This window comes from Stenella coeruleoalba (assembly GCF_951394435.1).
Source record: "Stenella coeruleoalba genome assembly, chromosome: 5".
Classification (NCBI taxonomy): Eukaryota; Metazoa; Chordata; class Mammalia; order Artiodactyla; family Delphinidae; genus Stenella; species Stenella coeruleoalba.
In genome coordinates, this window is record NC_137150.1 from 34,282,451 (window position 1) to 34,302,391 (window position 19,941).

The 19,941-nt window shown below is 36.5% G+C and overlaps 2 protein-coding genes across 2 annotated transcripts in view; one reads left to right on the forward strand and one right to left on the reverse strand.

Moving 5' to 3' along the window:
• ACAD11 (acyl-CoA dehydrogenase family member 11) overlaps nt 1-19,941 on the forward strand; it is a gene marked incomplete at its 5' end in the record, with an annotated part of 88,059 nt that overhangs the window by 45,337 nt on the left and 22,781 nt on the right. Inside the window, 4 exons of the mRNA XM_079923074.1 lie at nt 2,884-2,991; nt 4,970-5,068; nt 18,475-18,541; nt 19,169-19,254. Of these exons, the coding sequence (XP_079779200.1) occupies nt 2,884-2,991; nt 4,970-5,068; nt 18,475-18,541; nt 19,169-19,254 (360 nt within the window). The remainder of the gene's footprint in view (nt 1-2,883; nt 2,992-4,969; nt 5,069-18,474; nt 18,542-19,168; nt 19,255-19,941) is intronic.
• ACKR4 (atypical chemokine receptor 4) lies at nt 6,444-7,675 on the reverse strand (the record flags this gene model as incomplete). Its single annotated transcript, XM_079923081.1, has 1 exon — nt 6,444-7,675. Exon 1 carries the CDS (start codon nt 7,494-7,496, stop codon nt 6,444-6,446), a length of 1,053 nt encoding a protein of 350 aa, XP_079779207.1. The 5' UTR covers nt 7,497-7,675.

Sequence of the window (19,941 nt, forward strand, 5' to 3'; positions counted from 1 at the left end):
CCTGGAGATTCTGACTCAGTAGGTCTAGGGTAGACCCTTGATATGTCTTTTGTCTTTTTTCCCCAAAGTTACTGTGGTTATTTTTGATGCTTCCAGTCAAGGACTGGTATTTGATTTGTAGTAGAAGGATAATTGTATAATATCCTATAGTGTCCCTGCACAAGTTAGTCCTCGTTTTGCCTTTTGTGCTTATTGTATGGCCCTGGTACTGAAGCCTCCCAAAAAGAGTTAGTGAAGCGGGGAAGTGCCCAAAAGAGGTATGTTTGATGTCAGAGAAAACACAATCTAGTTGCTTCTCGAAGTGTTTCCACACTGGACTTTGACTCTCATTTCTCGGGAATTATTAAGATAATCCATAAACCTCTGATAATGGTTGAACTTGTCCCAGATATGGTTTTCTCTCTTCAAAACACTGATTTGTCTATTTACTGATGACTACATTTTAATCCAATAATGAGGCTACTGTAAAAGTAAATAAATCTATTCACAGAGTTTCTAAAGATTTTATCTCTTTATGTGTAGCTATTATATCATGTTACATAGGTAGCATAATTTTGTGGAGACTGGTAGTCTTTTGCTTAAAACTTTTTTTATTGCCACTCATAGTAAGATATATTTTATATTGTGACCCAATATGTAGTGTATGAAGCTGTATGTGTGTGTTCATGGATTGATTTATGGAAATGAGGAGGGGAGAGACATATATTACTGAAAAAAGGCTTCATGAAACAAGTTTCCCTTACTACATGAATTCATATATTTTCCACTGAGTCTAGTCTAATGTATTCTATTTTGATCTATTTTCATTTCTCAGAGAATGCTAGTCATATTCCATTGAATTAATTTTATGACAAACTAATGGGTCATAATATGAAAAATAATGCTATAGAAGGCATCCATTGCAGATGCAGCTCTGCCGCTATTTTTCCATTTGACCTATGAACTTTTCACTAGATGGTCATAGACTTTTTTCTAGTATTAAAATTTCATTAGTCTATCGGTTATAATATGATACCACCAAACTGCTGAAATTTTAAAATTGGCAAGGGAAATACATTTTCTTTGACCAAAGTATGATAAGCAACTGTCCTCAGCAAACAAGATGTATAAAACCATAGGTAGAAAACTAGGCATTTTCTCTTTGTAGTGGAGATATATTCATGAAGGCCTTTGGGCTATTGTGTTTTAGAGCACTGTGTTTTGCTTTATACAAAGCAGATAAAGAAGGGAATATGATTGATGTTGATTAAATACTTAAGAGTTTTCTTAAGTGTATATGAGATGAATTTCTACTCAAGATACCCAAATTATTTCCCAAATAGTTATAAAATATTATGGGACACATATGTAGTCTTCTGATTTGCCTTTTGTTTTGGTTTGGTTTTTTTGTCCATCAATAAGTCATACAATATTGTATATTGGAATGTTGAAAATAGTCATTTTAATTCTAAAGCCGTTACTAGAAAATTTGGAGGCCTTTAGGCTAATTTGGGGGGAATTTTTTTTTTTGTACAAGTAATTTATCTAGGCTTTTTTTTTTTTTAACGAACCTATAAATGATAACTTTGGTTATCTGATAACTTTGTCAGATTCTCAGAATAAACTAATTTTTGGAAAGTTTTTATTCAATATTTACCTCATTCAAACTACAAGAAACACTGGATTTAAAACAAGCAAAGAAAACAATGAACTTCATTAATTATAATTCAAGACTCATTTTCTCCCTCAGTTGAAAAGAATTTTAAGCTTGTGTTAATCTACTAGGAATTGTGTGCATTTTAATATAACTTGGGCCCTGTTAGGAGTGCCTGAACAGAGTACAAACATGTTTTGAGAGACTTAACTTAGACTTAGCTCAATTTTCATAGGCATTTCAATAGCTGTCCTTAATATCATTGTAGGAGACAATATTGAAAAATTCTTCCTCAAAATCTTATAAGTAATCAGCATTCAAGAGAAAGGTTTTAGAGAGTATTTTTAGAAATTTGATGGGAATGAAAATCAGAGAAAGGCATCTAGAGCATTTTGCTCCACAGCAGACATGAAGCATTCTTTTTCACCTGAGAGTGATACTGCAGTGTATCATGTATTGCACAATGCCCTCTGAGGGCTGGAGAGGGTCTTTGAAGTTATCTATTGTCATTTTCTATCCAGGGCAGGGATTCCATGTTTAGCATCCTTGAGATATTACCTAGTACTTTTCTAGGTGGTATGGGATCACAAAAGTAAGAGCAGTGTTAGCGGTAAAAAGACAATAACTACTATGTGAGGTCAAAGGAAGGAGATATTTCTGATTGGGTAGCTGGAGAGTCTTCACAATGGAGATGGCTCAGAAGCAGAAGTTTACTTAGGAGTGACAGGTAGAATTTCACCAGAGAGAAGGCCTGGCCCAAGCAAACATGTGGAAGTTAAAAAGCACAAGGTATGTTTGAGGAACAGGAGTCTCAGTAATAAGTAATGTTAATTGTTCTCTAAGAGCATTGCAGTCACTCCAAGCAGAGTATATTTGCAAGATAGCAGGGAAAGGTTAGGCCAGTAAATTATTTTCCTCAGTCCTAATTGAGTTAAAACTCAGAGCCATGCTTCATTGGGATGAAGTAGACAAGTGTCTGTGATTCAGAACAAGTTGAATAAATAGGCACCAAATGCCATGTACTTGTAACTACTTATGACATACCTTCCTTGTAAATTGTATTTACTATTATGTTTAGTCTACGGCCATGCCACCCTGAATGCACCCAATCTCGTCTGTTATGTTTCAAAATATTTTTGTTAGTAAATATTTGCTCTAAAAAGATTCATGTCTGTTTTCTATATATAGTTTGGATTTCACATTGATAAATTTTTAAATGCAAAACAAGTGCTTTTCCTTATTACGTGTAGACACAGGGAACATGGAGGTGCTTCACCTATATGGAAGTGAGAAACAGAAGCAGCAGTGGCTTGAGCCTCTTCTTCAAGGGAGCATTGCCTCTTGCTTCTGTATGACAGGTAAGAGCAATTCAGTCACATTCTCCCATTGGGCAGCCACTCGTCCCAGTTATTATGGAGGAACTGAAGAAATGTGGGACGTGGCTCTGTGTTTCAGGCAAATTTGCCTGTGACCAGAAATGTGAACATGTTTGTTGGAGCCCAATTTTAATTTTTGGCATTTTTAAATGTGCAGAATAAAATTGTCCTCCCCTTTGGGAGGACACCAGATGATGTTTTCTGGTAGCCTGCTTTAGGCATTAGCAGCAGAGTAAACCTAGTTTTATAACCTTTTGACTTGCATCTAAAATTGCCATCTGTGGGTGTTTAAGATCTTTTTTACCCTAGTGTATGAAATATTGATCTTTGTGATAATTTTATATTGACACTTAAAAACTACTCAACTCTTCCATAAACCCAGAAAAATAGAACTTTCACCAGTGTTGGTCATATAGCTCAAATTATAATCATGTAGGGTAATTAAACTAGGAGCATGTTAATAAAAATGGGTTTTGGTGCATTTGTACATAGGAAACAGTAATTAAGCACTCTTCAAAGGACAAAATCATTGTTCCATATTTGAGTTTAGAATTAAACTCAATTTCATCTGGCCATGATTTTGGCCAGATTTTATTGTCCTTCTCTAACATTGCATACATTTATAATAGCAAAACTGATCTCCATTTAAACCAGTAAGAGGCCTTTATTGAATACCTGCTGTATGCTGTGTTGTCTACAAAGCTCTAATTAATTACAAAATAAATAGAGTACACACCTCCTTTTCTAAAGAAAGAGGGTCTCTAGTTTTAGAAAGAGAACACATAAAATATCTTAAGGATCCATTCAAAAGAGCAGCACATTAACAAGTGCAGATTACTATGATTGAGAGCTAGCCTCTAAGTTCTAAAATGCAATGCAGTAAAGCAGTCTTGTAAAAGTGTCCTATGGAAAACTTTCTGAAGACATTAAGTGTTGAGCAAGCTTTATAGAATGCAAAATAAATAGATTGGTGAAAGCATTCCTGATGGAATTTGCAGTTAGAAGTTGTTTAAGATACTACAGAAATAGAGTCACAGATGTCAAAAACAAATTTATGATTACCAAGGGGGAAAGCAGGGGAGGGAGTGGGGAGATAAATAGGGAGATTGGGATTAACATATACACATTACTATGTATAAAACAGATAACTGCTGAGAACCTACTGTATAGCACAGGGAACTCTACTCAATACTCTGTAATGACCTATATGGGAAAAGAATCTGAGAAAGAGTGGATATATGATTCACTTTTCTGTACAGCAGAAACTAACACGACATTGTAAATCAACTACACTCCAATAAAAATTAATTTAAAAAAAAAAAGAAAAAAAAGAAGTTGTTTAAGATACTAAACCTATGGTGGGGAAATCTGGCTTGCAAATATGTAGTACAGATTTTCATTGTGGGAAGTAAAGAACGATTTTTTTTTTTTTTTCTGTACTTGGGCCTCTCGCTGTTGTGGCCTCTCCCGTTGCGGAGCACAGGCTCCGGACGCGCAGGCTCAGCGGCCATGACTCACGAGCCCAGCCGCTCCGCGGCATGTGAGATCTTCCCGGACCGGGGCACAAACCCGCGTCCCCTGCGTCGGCAGGCGGACTCTCAACCACTGCGCCACCAGGGAAGCCCAAGAACGATATTTTTAATGCACGTTTGATGATTGGAGAAAAGATTGAGTTGTATCCCAAGTCATATATCACTGAGGATGCCAAGAACACAATTCAGATAGTTGATCTATCTTGAGTTGTTCTAAATACTTCATTTATTCATTTTTCCAATGCACATTTATTGAATACCTACTATGTGTAGGTTGTAGAAGAACCAGGGGGAATGGGGGAAGGGTAGGAAGATGAAAAAGACAAAGATGCCTCTGTCCTCCAAGAGTTCACATTTCTTTAACTAAGGGTCTTTTGTAAACTAATGGTGTCTGCCTGCCTGTAAATTCAGCCTTTGCTTATTTATAGAGCCCGATGTAGCTTCAAGTGATGCCACAAATATTGAATGTAGCATCCAGCAAGATGGAGATAGCTATATAATTAACGGCAAGAAATGGTGGTGCACTGGTGAGTATTCTATTGATTCTTCGTGCTAGATACTGTGCTAGAATAATAAGATACATAGTTATTCATTTCATGACCACAGTTCTTTAAATTCTGTCTTTGAAAGCATTTTCAAATTTAGAAATAGTTGATAAAAAGAAAAGTAATTTTAAAACAATGTCTTGATTGGGCAATGTTTATTTAAGAGCAGAAAACGTCTTTTTTTTTACAGTTTGTGAGAGAAAAAATTTATATTAGTGCACACTATTTTTGACCATTGTCATTTATATCAAAAATTTTAATAGGGGCATATTACATGGACTATAATAATTTATATATAATTGTTTTTAAAGAGATAAGCAGCCCATATTATTAAAAATAATTTATTGTGGTACATATTTTCATTGTTTAAAAATACAAGTATTTAAGTGAAAAATAAGAGTCTTGGGGCTTCCCTGGTGGCGCAGTGGTTGAGAGTCCGCCTGCCGATGCAGGGGACACGGGTTCGTGCCCCGGTCTGGGAAGATCCCACGTGCCGCGGAGCGGCTGGGCCCGTGAGCCATGGCCGCTGAGCCTGCGCGTCCGGAGCCTGTGCTCCGCAACGGGAGAGGCCACAACAGTGAGAGGCCCGCATACCGCCAAAAAAAAAGAGTCTTTAGACATAGGAAAATATATTATTTAGTCAACCCTCAGTAATTGACTCACGTAAATGGATGAGCCCTTTAGGCAGTTATAAAAATTGAAACCTAGATAAATGTGATTGTCTGAGGATTGCTTCTAGAGTATAAATGATAAATCTAACAGGATAACCAGCTTATTACTAAAGAAAGTTGACATCATAAAAGCAAATTACATGTTTAGAAACTTACCAGTAATATATTACAATAGCCAGAAAAGCTTTTTGTTTTTGCTTTTTTTTTTTTTTGATTGCCAATTGTTATTCTTTCTGGAGTTTTATGAAATCTCTTACAAATTAAGAAACAAGAAAAAGAAAAAGACATTGAATTTTGCTGCATAGTTATTCAAGTACTAAAATTATGCAGGGAAATTGTTCTTATATTAAAATTTAGATAATTTAAAATAATTATAAATGCCCCTTAATTTAAATTTCTTTAATAATCTGTTTTAGATGACCTAACTTATAGTGTTTTTCTTATGTTTGACTGTTACTACTATTTTCCTATATTGTTAATTTTAATTTCCATGTTTTATGCATTTATTTTTTGTTTCCTCTTTTTCTTGGCTTCTACCTCACTCCCCTTCCCCACCCTAACCTCTTCTTTGTTATAAGTTGCCACCACAGTGTTTGAGATTTGAATTTCAGAGAAATGCAAATGTTTGATCTGAGGGAGAAACCTCATTCATGTGTATCAAAGCAAGAGACAGAGCAGTTTTATATTTAAATGCTGAAAGTACTGGTTGGCTCTGTAGCATCTTCAGAATCGAAAGGAATCTCCTCCACATTTTGTCTTTGTCTTCTCCAGGACCCATATTTCTTGGCAACTTTCATGATGTAGATTTTAAAAGAGTTTCCCATAAAAACATACAGGACCGGGTTGAGGCAGCTGTGAAAGAGTGCAATGCTCTCTGTGATTTGGATGGCAACATCCATACGTTTGCTCATGTCGCAGTTGGTGATCAGGGAGTAGATGATATCTATGGCTTGGCAGAACTTGACAATGTTATAAGGCAGCTGAGTGACAAGGAAAACTATGACCACTGTGAGCAGAATTTTGAGGGGCCGAGATTTTGTAGTGTTTGGCATCTTGATGAGCGTCTTTGCCGTGATGAAGTAGCACACTGCCATAATAAGAAAGGGTATTACAAATCCAACGCAAATTTCCAGCATTTGAATTGATGCTTTCATTGATGTTCCTAGGTGGTATGGAAAGATGGGAATGCACCTAGCCTTGTGATTTACTGTATAAAAAACCAGCTGAGGTATACTCAGCAAGATGGCAGCCATCCAGACACAGGAACAGATGAGCCAGCATTGTTTTTGCACTCCCGATTGACTGGGAGCTTTAGTTACTGCCCAATATCTGTCTATGCTGATACAAGCCAGAAACTGCATTCCAGAGACAAAGTTGACCGTGTACAAGGCTGAAGTGACTTTGCACATGATTTTCCCTAAAACCCACCCATGAACTGCATTAACTGCCCAAAAAGGCAGAGTGAATAGAAGGAGTAAATCTGCCACTGCCAAATTCAGGATGTACACATCTGTTTTGGTTCGCCTCTTTTTGTAATGGGCATAAATCGCCACTATTATAGAATTGCCTGCAAGTCCAATGATGAAAGCTATTGTGAAGAAGGCAGGCAGGAAAACTTTTGCAAATTTTCTGACCTCTTCTTTTATACAGATCACTTCATACTGACTATAGTCATGAGTGTCATTCATTTCATTTTCCTCATAATAGTAATCTGTTGACTGGTTGTGTTCCAAAGCCATGGCTCCAATCTAAATGGCAAAAAGAATACAGGATATTTATTTTAATATTTCTTAAGTGGAAACGCTTTTGATCTAGCATATGTTTTATTCTTTTATTAGAGAATAGATTGTTGCCATAACATATGTGAGCCTGAATCTGCCACTCTTTGAAACTCTTTAATGGAAGCCACGTTGGAATATATCCCCAAGAGTAGTTTTTCATCCCTTGTTTTTACAAGTTTGTGTACAGGAGCTGGGATTTACAGAGGGAAGATAAAAATAATACCCTGGGGAATTTTATTAATCATTAAACCCTGTAACTTTTATATATACAACTTTGTGATTCTTACACAGTATATTGACAATAAATTAAATTTTAAAATTAAAATAATTTTATTTATTTAAAATAAATATTATTTTTATATATTTATGAATTTATTTTAAAATAAGTTAAATATATTATCTCAGCATTTTACTTAATTTTACTGGTTGGCTTTTATAAAACAAAGTCTCCTCTAGTTAGCTTCCCTCCAAAACCTGTCACTACATGCTGATTGCAAACTACTATTTGGTAGCACTGTTGTTCCACTAGTCACCTAAGCCTTCAGCCTGTACCATCCTTGATTTATCTCTTATCTTCATCCCTGATTTCCAGTCAGCCCCTAAATTCTGATTTTACCTCCCAAATAGGTCTCAAATCTGTCTCTTCCTTTTAATCTGTGCTCCTTGACACATCCACACAATTCAACCATCATTATTACCTGGCCTATTACAATATCTTCCCAAGTGGCATCCTACTGTTCTTCTTTTTTTTTTTTTTTTTCCGGTACGCTGGCCTCTCACTGTTGTGGCCTCTCCCGTTGCAGAGCACAGGCTCCGGACGCGCATGCTCAGCGGCCATGGCTCACGGGCCCAGCCGCTCCGCGGCCTGTGGGATCTTCCCGGACCGGGGCACAAACCCGTGTCCCCTGCATCGGCAGGCGGACTCTCAACCACTGCGCCACCAGGGAAGCCCCGTCCTACTGTTCTTATTCCTCCTTACCACCTCCTTATCAACATTTTTCTTACTGCCATCAGAGTGCTCTCTCTCTAAAATGTCAATCCATCACTGCTGCTTATTAGCTCCTCACCTGAAAGACACATCCCTTCATCTGAAAGATACAATCTAAGCTCCTTACCATGATACCCAAGGCTCCTTCCATAATGTTGTCCTACCCATGGTTCCTGCTACATCTCTCTACTGTGCACCCTGCACGGTAGACAGCAACAATATTGATTTGCCAGCGATTTTCTGGCACACACCATGCTACAGCACATGTCTACATCATTACTCATTCTGTTCTTTTATCTGATGGACTATTTCCTGCCCTTCCCTTGAAGGGCCAGTTCCTACCCAGTTAACTTAGATGTCACCTCTCCAGAAGACTTTCCCGATCCAATAACTGTATCTGCATATCTCTCAGAGAACTGACCCCATCCTATGGAAGACATGTTTCTCAGACTACCTTTTCCCTCTGTGCTCTAAGTTCCCTAAGACTATGACCTGTTGGATTTATGTTTATAATTAATACCCGAAGAGAGTGCCAGGCCCACTCTAGGTGCCCAGCAAATATTTGTCAAACTAAACGTTTTACCAATAGGTTTAAAGCTATTACTCTAGAATGGAAGGATGATACTGCAGGAATCTCATGTCTCTTCATTAAGTTATTCTACTGTACTGGCTATTAACACCCTGTAGTATTAAGATAAGCTTGCACAGAATTCACAAGTTCTAAAATATATATAATAATAACTTTCAGTGTTTTTATTATAGTGCTGAGTTTTGTTATACTTTTTCCTTAGCCCTTCTGTCTCCCTTTATCCTTAAAGTTATTTGAAAAGTTCCAATCTGGAAGACTACTTTAGTCTTCGTTTTCTTATATGTTAATTATTAATACGGTAGGAACTTTGTCCTTTCCTTCTCTTTTATCACACAAATCTTGAACCCAGTGATAAGGTGTAATATGGCCAAACAGTATAAGATATTAAGGAAAGATATTTTAAAAGAATTAATCATGCTAAAAATATGAATAAATAAGCGTAGGAATGGAAACTATTTGCAGAAGTGATCCTTCTGGCAGAAACATAGAAACACATTTAAATGCCTTTGTAATTATCATAAGAATAAAAAAATTTAACAATAAAACAAAGCAGGAAAAAATGATATAGCAAAACCTATTATTAACAAAGTTTTATAGGCAAGTAATCGTATTAAAATAATATTTTCTTCTTGCTATGTTCATATTTTTGTTTTAAGGTTAACATGTATAACTTTTCAAATAGCTCTTTTCTGCACATGTAAACTTTTATGCATACATAAATATACCAAACCTTTGGGCTTAAAAAAAAATCATATACAAGTCTGAATGGAAGAAGAAAGAAAAAACCAACCTGTTTCTGTCAGCAGACAGGAGCAGTCTTGAGTGCAGAGAGTAAGATAGAATGACCTCTCTAACTCAGCATACTTTTATTTTCGTTTTATACCCCGCCTTTGTCTTACATCCAGTAAGGCTTTCAGGAAATTTAACCTTGTGAGCACTTGATCTTTTATTTTATGTATAACCATCCTGTGAACTCAAATCCAAGTTCTTAAGTGTCCTAGGTTACAAACTTGAAGGAATTCAATCTCGTTTCAAAAACTACAGACCTTTCGAAGTTTCCACTTAGCCAAAGGGAAAAGGAACGTGCCTGCAGCTGAGGTACTGACTGCCAAACCAAAAGAATTCACCAGAGCGCCTCAAGGCAGCTAACAAGTATTTACTTGTAGGTAGCATCTAGAAAAATACTCTCTAAAATTATTTTGTCTAGGAAAGAAAACAAAAAATGATTGTAACCTAGAAAGTTATCTTTGTGAAGACTAAATTATCAAAAACTAAATTTTAAGTAATCATTAGGTATTTATAGTAGAATTTAAATCTTTATACCACATCATTTTGTATTTTTCTTAAACTATGAGACTCCCCTTGGCCTCACTGTACTCCTTATCTGTCCTTGACCCCAGAGTATGACTTTCCCCACAACTTTAAATTCTTGTTCTTTCCTGTAATCTTCTTCAATGGCCAGCTCCAAACTTTCAAAATCCTTCTGTCTGGAAAGGCTATCTCTGGCTATCTCCCCCTCCCCCTACTTCCAAACAAATGAAAGTTAGAGAAAGAAGATAAATGTATGCAGATTTAACCCTTGGCCTTGACTCTCCCTATATTTGCATAACAGTTCCCTTATTTGCTTTCTCTAGGCTCAGTCTCCCCCTTCAGAAGTTATTTCAGACCAATGCCATTTTTTCTAAAAGCAACTGATCTAACTTTCCTGTTGATTCACAGAAAAGAGACTCTAGAGCACTGGGGCCTTCATCTTCCCACAGTATGTGTCTGGGGATACAGCCAACTTCTCCTCCTTGTTATCCACCAGTCTTTGAGAAGAGTTATTTGCATGCAGCTAAACCATCTCACCAAGAAATAAATGCCTGACCAAATGTAAAATAGATAGCAAGTGGGAAGCAGCCCCATAGCACAGGAAGATCAGCTCAGTGCTTTGTGACCACCTAGAGGGGTGGGATAGGGAGAGTGGGAGGGAGGGAGACGCAAGAGGGAAGAGATATGGGGATATATGTATATGTATTAGTGATTCACTTTGTTATACAGCAGAAACTAACACACCATTGTAAAGCAATTATACTCCAATAAAGATGTTTAAAAAATAAATAAATAAAATAAAACACTTCCAAATTGAAAAAAAGAAAAAAGTGCCTGGATTTGTAGTGTTAGACATTTTCCATGGTGTAAACACTCCCACCATGGCCAATTTCAGCTACCAATGTGAAGTCACTGAGGGCAAAGTTGCTAAGAGATGAGCATATCAGCCTTCCTCAGCAGACTCTAGCACAATTCTTCCAAAAGAGGCATCTCTTCTTACCATGGCTGATCATTACTCTGATCTCTTGCTGCTTGCTGAGGGATACTGCTTTTAAATTTATCCCTGCCCTCTCTAGACTCTCTGGTCTTTTGCCTTCTCTTACCTCTTATTCTTCTTTATCTTATGTATTTTGGGAGCAGGAGGAAGCAAACAAGCAACCTTCCACTAAATTCTTAGAATGGCCTACCCTCCATCCCTCATTGCCTCTCTGACTTATTTCCTTCTCCTCCTCTTTGCTTGCTTATTCTGCCACACCAACCTCCTTGCTGTTTTGAAATGTGCTAGGCACATTCCTTCTTAGGGCTTTTGTACTGGCTCTTCTATCTGCCTGGACTGTGCTTCCTTTCAGTACTTGCAACGCTCACTCCCTCATGTCTTTCCAGTCTTTGTCCAATCACCACCTTCTCACTGAGGCAAGCCCTGATTATTCTATTTAAAATACCCTTCACAAACAAAACAAATGAACAAACATAACAAAACAGAAACAGAGTTATAGATATAGATATACAGGGAAGCCCAAGATTACAAACTCTTAAAAAGAGATTACAGGGCTTCCCTGATGGTGCAGTGGCTAAGAATCTGCCTGCCAATGCAGGGAACACGGGTTCAAGCCCTGGTCTGGGATGATCCCACATGCCTCCGAGCAACTAAGCCCACATGCCACAACTACCGAGCCTGAGCTCTAGAGCCGGAGCTCCGCAACAAGAGAAGCCACAGCAATGAGAAGCCTGTGGGCACCGCAACGAAGAGTAGCCCCTGCTTGCCCGAAGACCCAAGGCAGCCAAAAATAAATAAATGTATAAAAACAAATACATCTTTGTTGATATGTATACATTTAATACATTATTCCATAGCATGCATCAAATTTTCAAAAAAAAAAAAAGGATTACAAACTTCCAGTTGCAAAATAAATGAGTCATGGGGATGAAATATATAGTGTGAGGTATATAGCCAATAAGTAAGTAATATCTTTGTATGTTGACATATCATAACTAGATTTATCATAGTGGTCAGTTTAAAATGTTTAGAAATATCCAGTCACTGTGTCGTGTAACAGGAACTCACATATTGTTGTAGGTCAATTGTACTTCAAAAACAAACAAACATAAAAAAAAGAGATCAGATATGTGGTTGCAAGAGGCAGGTGGAAGGGGAAGGGAATTGGATGAAGGTGGTCAAAAAAGGTACAAACTTCCAGTTATAAGATACACAAGTAGTAGGGATGTAATGTACAACATAATAAATAGAATTAACACTGTTGTATGTTATATATGGAAGGTGTTAAGAGAGTAAACCCTAAGAGTTCTCATCACAAGGAAGAAAATATTTTTCTATTTCTTTCATTTTGTATCTGTGTGAGATGATAGATGTTCACCAAACTTACTGTGATAATCATTTCATGATGTATGTAAGTCAAAGTTATACAGAGCTGTATGTCAATTATATCTCAATAAAACAGAGGGCAAAAATTAAATAAATAAATTAAACTAAATACCCTTCACCTGCCTATACTCCCAATCAACCTTACCCATAGCACTTTTCATGTGCTAATGTACCATATCATTTATATTGTGTTTGGTGTCTAATGTATCTCACCCTGTATTAGAATATAAGCTTCATCAGATTAGGGACTTTTGTATAATTTTTCATATATAAATATATAGAATAGTGCCTGGCACATAGTAGATACTCAATAAATATTTTGAATTAATAAATAATTCTACTTTCCCTTCTGATTATTGTCCCATTTTACTTGCCCTTGATGCTGTAGTTCTTTAATGACTAATTAAATTTATGAATGAATCAATCAATCAATCAACCAGTCAGTGCTTAAGTAACTTATCTTCCACAGACTTATAAATTTAGCAATGCAGTTGGAATTTTAGATCCAGATCTTTAGCCTTAGACGATTTCTACTTTTTCATACTATCCCTTATGCATATGTATAATTCCATGATGTCATCTATTATAGAATTTTGATACATATTTATAGATATTTAAAAGTATCTGTCCTTTTCCTTCATTTCCTCCCCCATGTACTTTCAACCACATACTTTCTTGTAAATAGGATTCCCTTCTTGTAAATCAGTTATAAAGCTATAATCTTTACATCTTTTCAATTCGGTCATTATTTTTGCTGACTCAAACACATACCCAGCCCTTGGGGCATAAAGGGTCTCAGGATCAAGCTTCCTCTGGTAGTATATAGTGAGTCACACCTGTGTATGAAACATGGTGAAACTAGCTCACTGACTGACCTTTTCCTGTATTTTCCTCCTCAACAGAACTAGAAGAGGTGTTAATAGGGAATACTTGACAACATTTGAAAGTCAATCATAAAGCTTGGAGGATAGGGAAAGGCATCACTTACCTTAGGCAACTTTTCAAAGTATTTACTTGATGCTTCTTTAGCACCTTTTTTTTTTGCACCTCTCTTCCACTTGCCTTCCACCATAAGTTTATTCCAACTGGCTTCTCACCATAAATTGTCTCTCACCCTTCCTCACCGGTCCTAACAGCAATGTCCCTTGTTCCTATAGAATCTCTCTCTCCACACCCATTTCTCATTTTCTTCTTGTAGTGCCATTTTTCTCAGTATTAGGTGCTTGGGAAGCAATCTGACTAAACTATATTTTACATTTTCACTGAAAATGTCTTCGACATTAAGATACAAATTGAGCATTATTTAATAATCTTATGATTACTCTTTAGTGTCCATACCACCTATTGAATTCATATTGTATATGAGTTTTTTATTTAGCATTTTTGCTTAAGCATTTTCATGTTATTCAAACTCACTATAAATGACATTTTTCGTAGCTAAATAATATTTTATGTGGATTACCATAATTTGACTTACCATTCAACTGCTATAGGACTTTGAATGTTTCCAGCATTTTGCTATTACAAATAATGTTATAGAGAGCATCTTTATAGATATGGTAGGAAACTGCACTTAATCTAATCTTACTGAGGGATGTTGAAGAATGGGACTAACCATGTATAACTATCCCTTTTCTTATTACACTAAAGATAGCATTCTGTAGAATAATCTTACAGTTCTTTCAATTAAGTGCATTGAAAGCTTCCTTATTCTTTTTAGAAGGGTTCCATTATGTGGACATACCATATAATAGTCTCCTATTGATGGATATTGATTTATGCCCAATTCTTTGCAAGTATAAACAATACTACTACAGTTAATAATCTACATCTGTCAGTTCATTCAGAAACAGCTATACCTGTAGGATAAATCCCAGAAGTTGAATTGGTGGATCAAAGGATAAGCGAATCTGTAATTTTGATGGATATTACCAAATTGTACTACATAGGAATGGTATTACTTTGCACTTTCACCAATAATATATGGAAGTGTCTATTTCCCTAGAACGTTGCCAGTTGAATGTGTTATTCCACTACCATCTTGCTGTCTTAAATGACTTGTAACAGATTCAGTACCCTTCCCCTGCCCTTGCCAGCTATGTGTGAGATATTTTCCCTAAATTGTTTTTTGCTTTAATTTTGTTTCTTACTGTACAATAATTTTATACAGCTAAACCAGTCAATCTTTTTCCTTTGATTTCTTTTTTTTTTTTTTTTTTTTGGCTGCATGCAGGGATTGAAGCCGGGGCCTTGGCAGTAAGAGCTCAGAGTCCTAACCACTGGACTGCCAGGGAATCCCCACATTTATTTTTGAGGCTCAACATTTCTTTCCCATCCAGAGATTTCATAGATACTAAATTGTTTTTTCTTCTAGTTTTTTTAATGTCTTTTTAAAATAAATTTATTTATTTATTTATTTATTTTTGGTTGCATTGAGTCTTCGTTGCTGTGCACGGGCTTCTCACTGCGGTGGCTTCTCTTTTTATGACACATGGGCTCTAGGCGTGTGGGCTTCAGTAGTTGTGGTGCATGGGATTCAGTAATTGTAGCTCATGGGCCTTAGAGCACAGGCTCAGTAGTTGTGGCGCACAGGCTTTGTTGCTCCGCAGCATGTGGGATCTTCCCGGACCAGGGTTTGAACCCGTGTACCATGCATTGGCAGGCGGATTCTTAACCACTGCACCAACGGGGAAGCCCTTTAATGTCTTGATTATTTAATTTTTTTTTAAATTTTCAATTCTGATCTATTTGGACCTGATTTTGATCCAACTATATTTTGTAATAGTGACAGCATGTAACATTTATTGAATACTTATTAAATGTAAACCTTCCTAGCAGTAGAGTAAGTGAATTTCAAAGGTTGTTTCCCCTATTAATAATAGCACATATTCCAAAGGCACACATGAGATTGTTTTTTCTTTAACTGAATGATAAACTTTTTCTTTTTTTTAACAAGTGGAAATTTCATTTTAAAATGTTACTTAACTCATATTGGTTTTTTATTCGTATTTGAATTAAAACTAAGTATTAATGCTAAGACCAAATGAAGTTTAAGTATTTCACCTTAGAAGTTCAATGTTGGTAGAAGAAATAACCTTGAGACTTTGTACATAGCTAACTGCACTTCACATTATATTATTGTTTATATCACTTTTTTTTATTGTTACAGACCATATCCATACCCAATAGTCATGTTTTTCTCTACCTGTCATCTTTCCTTGTGTTAGAGAATGATTTTGTTTGATAACCATGTGGCTGTAAGAGCCTGTGAAATTAAAACTCATCAGCAAATATCAGTAAAATGTCCTTTTCAGCCTGACTTAATCCTGGCACTTGAACAGTCTTGAAATACCACAGAGTCTGGATTAAAAACAAAATTATCTTATCTATGCCATCTGTTTTCATTCATGAAGGCCTGTGACACAGCAGATATATTTAGATGTTTTCTGGTCTATTCAGATTTCCTTTAATATATTTAATTTATGACATTTGGTATCCTGTTCATTAACTAAAATAACATGAGAGCAAAAACTCCCTTTAGAAGAAGGACATTTCTGTTGCTGCACCTGCCAAATTATGCTTGTAGCTAAGATGAGATGATATATTTGTGAGAGAGTTTTCCCATTTTCTGAAACATCAAGGTTAAATCAAAATATTTCAAAATTTACAGCTTATATATTCACCCTTACTTCCTCTACTTAATGACCCCAAAAAGGAGAGCCAATTTAGAAGTTTTATCTTTTAAGAATCTGAATTGTTTTCCATATTAGATTGAGCAAAGCAGAATTAAAGAATTATTTGCCTTGTTTCTTGAGTTTCTTCAAAATTTACCTGATATCTGAAATCTGTTGGGCACTTACATAAAGCTGTGACAACAATTTTTTATGATAGAAAGAACAAGACAAGAAATACTATTGGGAAATATTAGAGAGAAATATAGAATTGGAAAAAGATGGCTTTTGGTTAGGGTTTGAGGGAATTGTAGAGAAGATTTTACTTTTGAAGGATTCAGCTTCTGTTTATCTAGAATTAAAATCCATGAAACCTTAAAAGATTTACCCAAAATGTTCTTGATTACCAGGATAGAAAGTAGACAAAGAAAAGATCTGTAATGAAAATGAACCCCAAGTCATACCATTATGTCCTAATCTGATTTTCAGAAGTACACTCACCAAGGAGACACTGTGTTATATGGGGCAAGTGGCCTGACTCTTCAGCCTAAGGGCCTCAAGTCTTCCTACGAGTAAAAGCTCAAAAACCCCAAGTAGAAAAATATCCAGTTGAAAAATTAAAAGTAAGCCTTTCTGGAAAAGACTCTTTTCTCAATAATTTCTAGCTAAGAATCAAAGCATGATTACATATTATTGCAGAGCCAGGACGAATCAAGGGTAAAAAAAATTCCCCCAGCCCAGTGTTTTCAGATAAGAAATTTCAGTTAAGATGCACAGTGTAATTTAAGTATTATCATCTACCATTTGAATCATCCTGATGTTCTGAAATCTTCTTTCAGATTTTATCTTTATATGATTTCACATCTCCTAAAACCACTTTTTATAAGAAGTTATGTGTTTAACTTAATCTGACCCAGTTGCTTGCAGTCTTATAATTAGAACACCAGTTAAATGGTAGTTTCCCTGAGGCACTAGGTGCTTAGACTGGTGAAAATGAAACTTACTTTTTGCAAGAAGGCCCCTTTGGGGAATTGCCATAGACCTTAAACTGTAGTTAAATAAAAGTTTACATTAAAATGAAAATAGCTTTATATTTTCAAATTTTAACCCTTAATAAATCAATGAATGAAAACCTAGGCTTACTGAAGGTGGAATCAGAGCCTCATATATGTGGACAGCTCCAAGTAAACCATCTTCAGCTACTCCATAGCGTAACTAGGGCAAATGATGTAATCTGGGATGGGTACTGAAATCCTCAAATAGACTCACCCTCACCCAGCCCCATGGCTGGGGAAATTAGGTCTTTCTCAGTCACTGGTTGGGGAGTAAATATCATGAGTTTTAGTACTTCTTGTCCATATGTCAGAAAATATGGTATCTAAACAGGAGGAAATATGCTAGAAGAAGTTCACAACCTTTCTAGCATGCTGATGTCTGAAATAGTATGAATGGGAGAGCTGTCATTTTGTCTTAAGGGCTGCAGTTCTTTCACGGCTTCTTTATTTATTTATTTATTTATTTTTATTTTCTTTTTGCGGTACACGGGCCTCTCACTGCTGTGGCCTCTCCCGCCGCGGAGCACAGGCTCCGGATGCGCAGGCCCAGCGGCCACGGCCCACAGGCCCAGCTGCTCCACGGCACGTGGGATCCTCCCAGACCAGGGCATGAACCCGCGCCCCCTGCATCGGCAGGTGGACTCTCAACCACTGCGCCACCGGGGAAGTCCCTCATGGCTTCTTTGACTTCTGGTTATTTTCGTGCAGCAGCTCTCATTGAGAAGTCCATTCTTGGCCTTGGCTAGTGATTTTTCTTGGGTGATACACAGTTTTGTACATAGCATTATTTTTTTTAATGAATTAAGGGTTTTCTTCCTGTATGTTTGTTTGTTTGTTTTCCCAGAGGTAAACTTAGAAAGATTAGAACTTTTACGGTGAAATGTCAGGCTAAAAATTTCTTTTTATGATGTATTGTTCTCATTTTCTCTCTGGTTTTAGGAGCTGGGAATCCAAAGTGCAAAATTGCAATTGTTATGGGAAAAAGTAACAATAACTGTGTAACCAGGTAATAAAACAATAGTGATTGAGAAATCTATGAGGAATAAGAGTAGGTCTTTCTCTGTATCCACTTAATTTACTTAAAACGCACCATTTGGGCTCACAAATCATAATAATATAAAATATATTATGACATTAAATGTCACATGTTTGTATTTCACAATTATTTTGCTAAAACATGTATTTAGAAAACGTTTTAGGGAGTGTTACTGTACATTCTTCACTGTGGAATTTCCTGTATTAAAAGTGTTGCTGAATCCTCAAAGCTGTTTGGATCAGATTATAAGATATATAAAATTTTTCAAAACTGTTTGTAAGTTAGACATTTAGATCCAAGGCAATAGTTTTGAAATGTTTAGTGTATTGAACATCAGTTGCCAGTTACCACTTTGAGCAATGAGAAGCCTCAGTTAAATAACTTTCACATATTTTAAAATCATCATTGTTCCAGATCACAGCCTGCATCTGAATGTACTTAATGTATGTTTTTTACACAGTTCCCATTCCAGACATCATTGCTTACATAATTACATGATAACAACAATGAAAAAATGACAGTTGAGACTCTGCCTAACATCTGTTTTATTTTTCCACTTAGCACACTTTTCCTAACATCTGTTTTTCTTTTGACCAGACACAAACAACACAGCATGATTCTTGTTCCCATCAACACACCTGGAGTAGAAGTAATAAGGCCCTTGTCTGTTTTTGGCTACCTGGGTAAGTACTCAGTCAACCTGTCCTTGTATTTGCAAGCAGGAGGACTAGAATATGCAGTAACACTGAAGGGACTAAATAGCATTTTTTTTAAATATTTATTTATTTGGCTGCATCAGGTCTTAGTTGTGGCACACAGGATCTTCATTGCGGCATGTGGGATCTTTCGTTGCAGTGGGCAGGCTCTCTAGTTGTGGTGCGCAGGCTCTAGAGAGCGCAGGCTTAGTAGTTGCGGCACGTGGGCTTAGTTGCCCCGCAGCATGTGGGATCTTAGTTCCCTGACCAGGGATCAAACCCATGTCCCCTGCATTGGAAGGTGGATTCTTAACCACTGGACCACCAGGGAAGTCCCCAGATAGCATTTTAATGCACAAGATGGGTTTTTAGAAATTTTTTGACGCTTAATAAAAATACGAGTGGAGTTCAGAATAGAACAAATAAAAAGAGAGGTGGTGCAGCATTCTACCACGTTTTGTTTGCTTTTGGGAAAGGGCAGACTAGTATTCAAGGAATAATGACTCTGTCTGCCCGTCTTCTCTTCATCATCCAGGAGAATAGATTAATGAAATACACCTGGAAAATTAAATCTAGGTAACCCATAGTAACATTCATTTTTGTTTTCAAGTTTAGCTTTCTTAGTCAATCAACCTCAAGAGCTATTAATAAGCAATGGGTTTTGACTGATTTGAA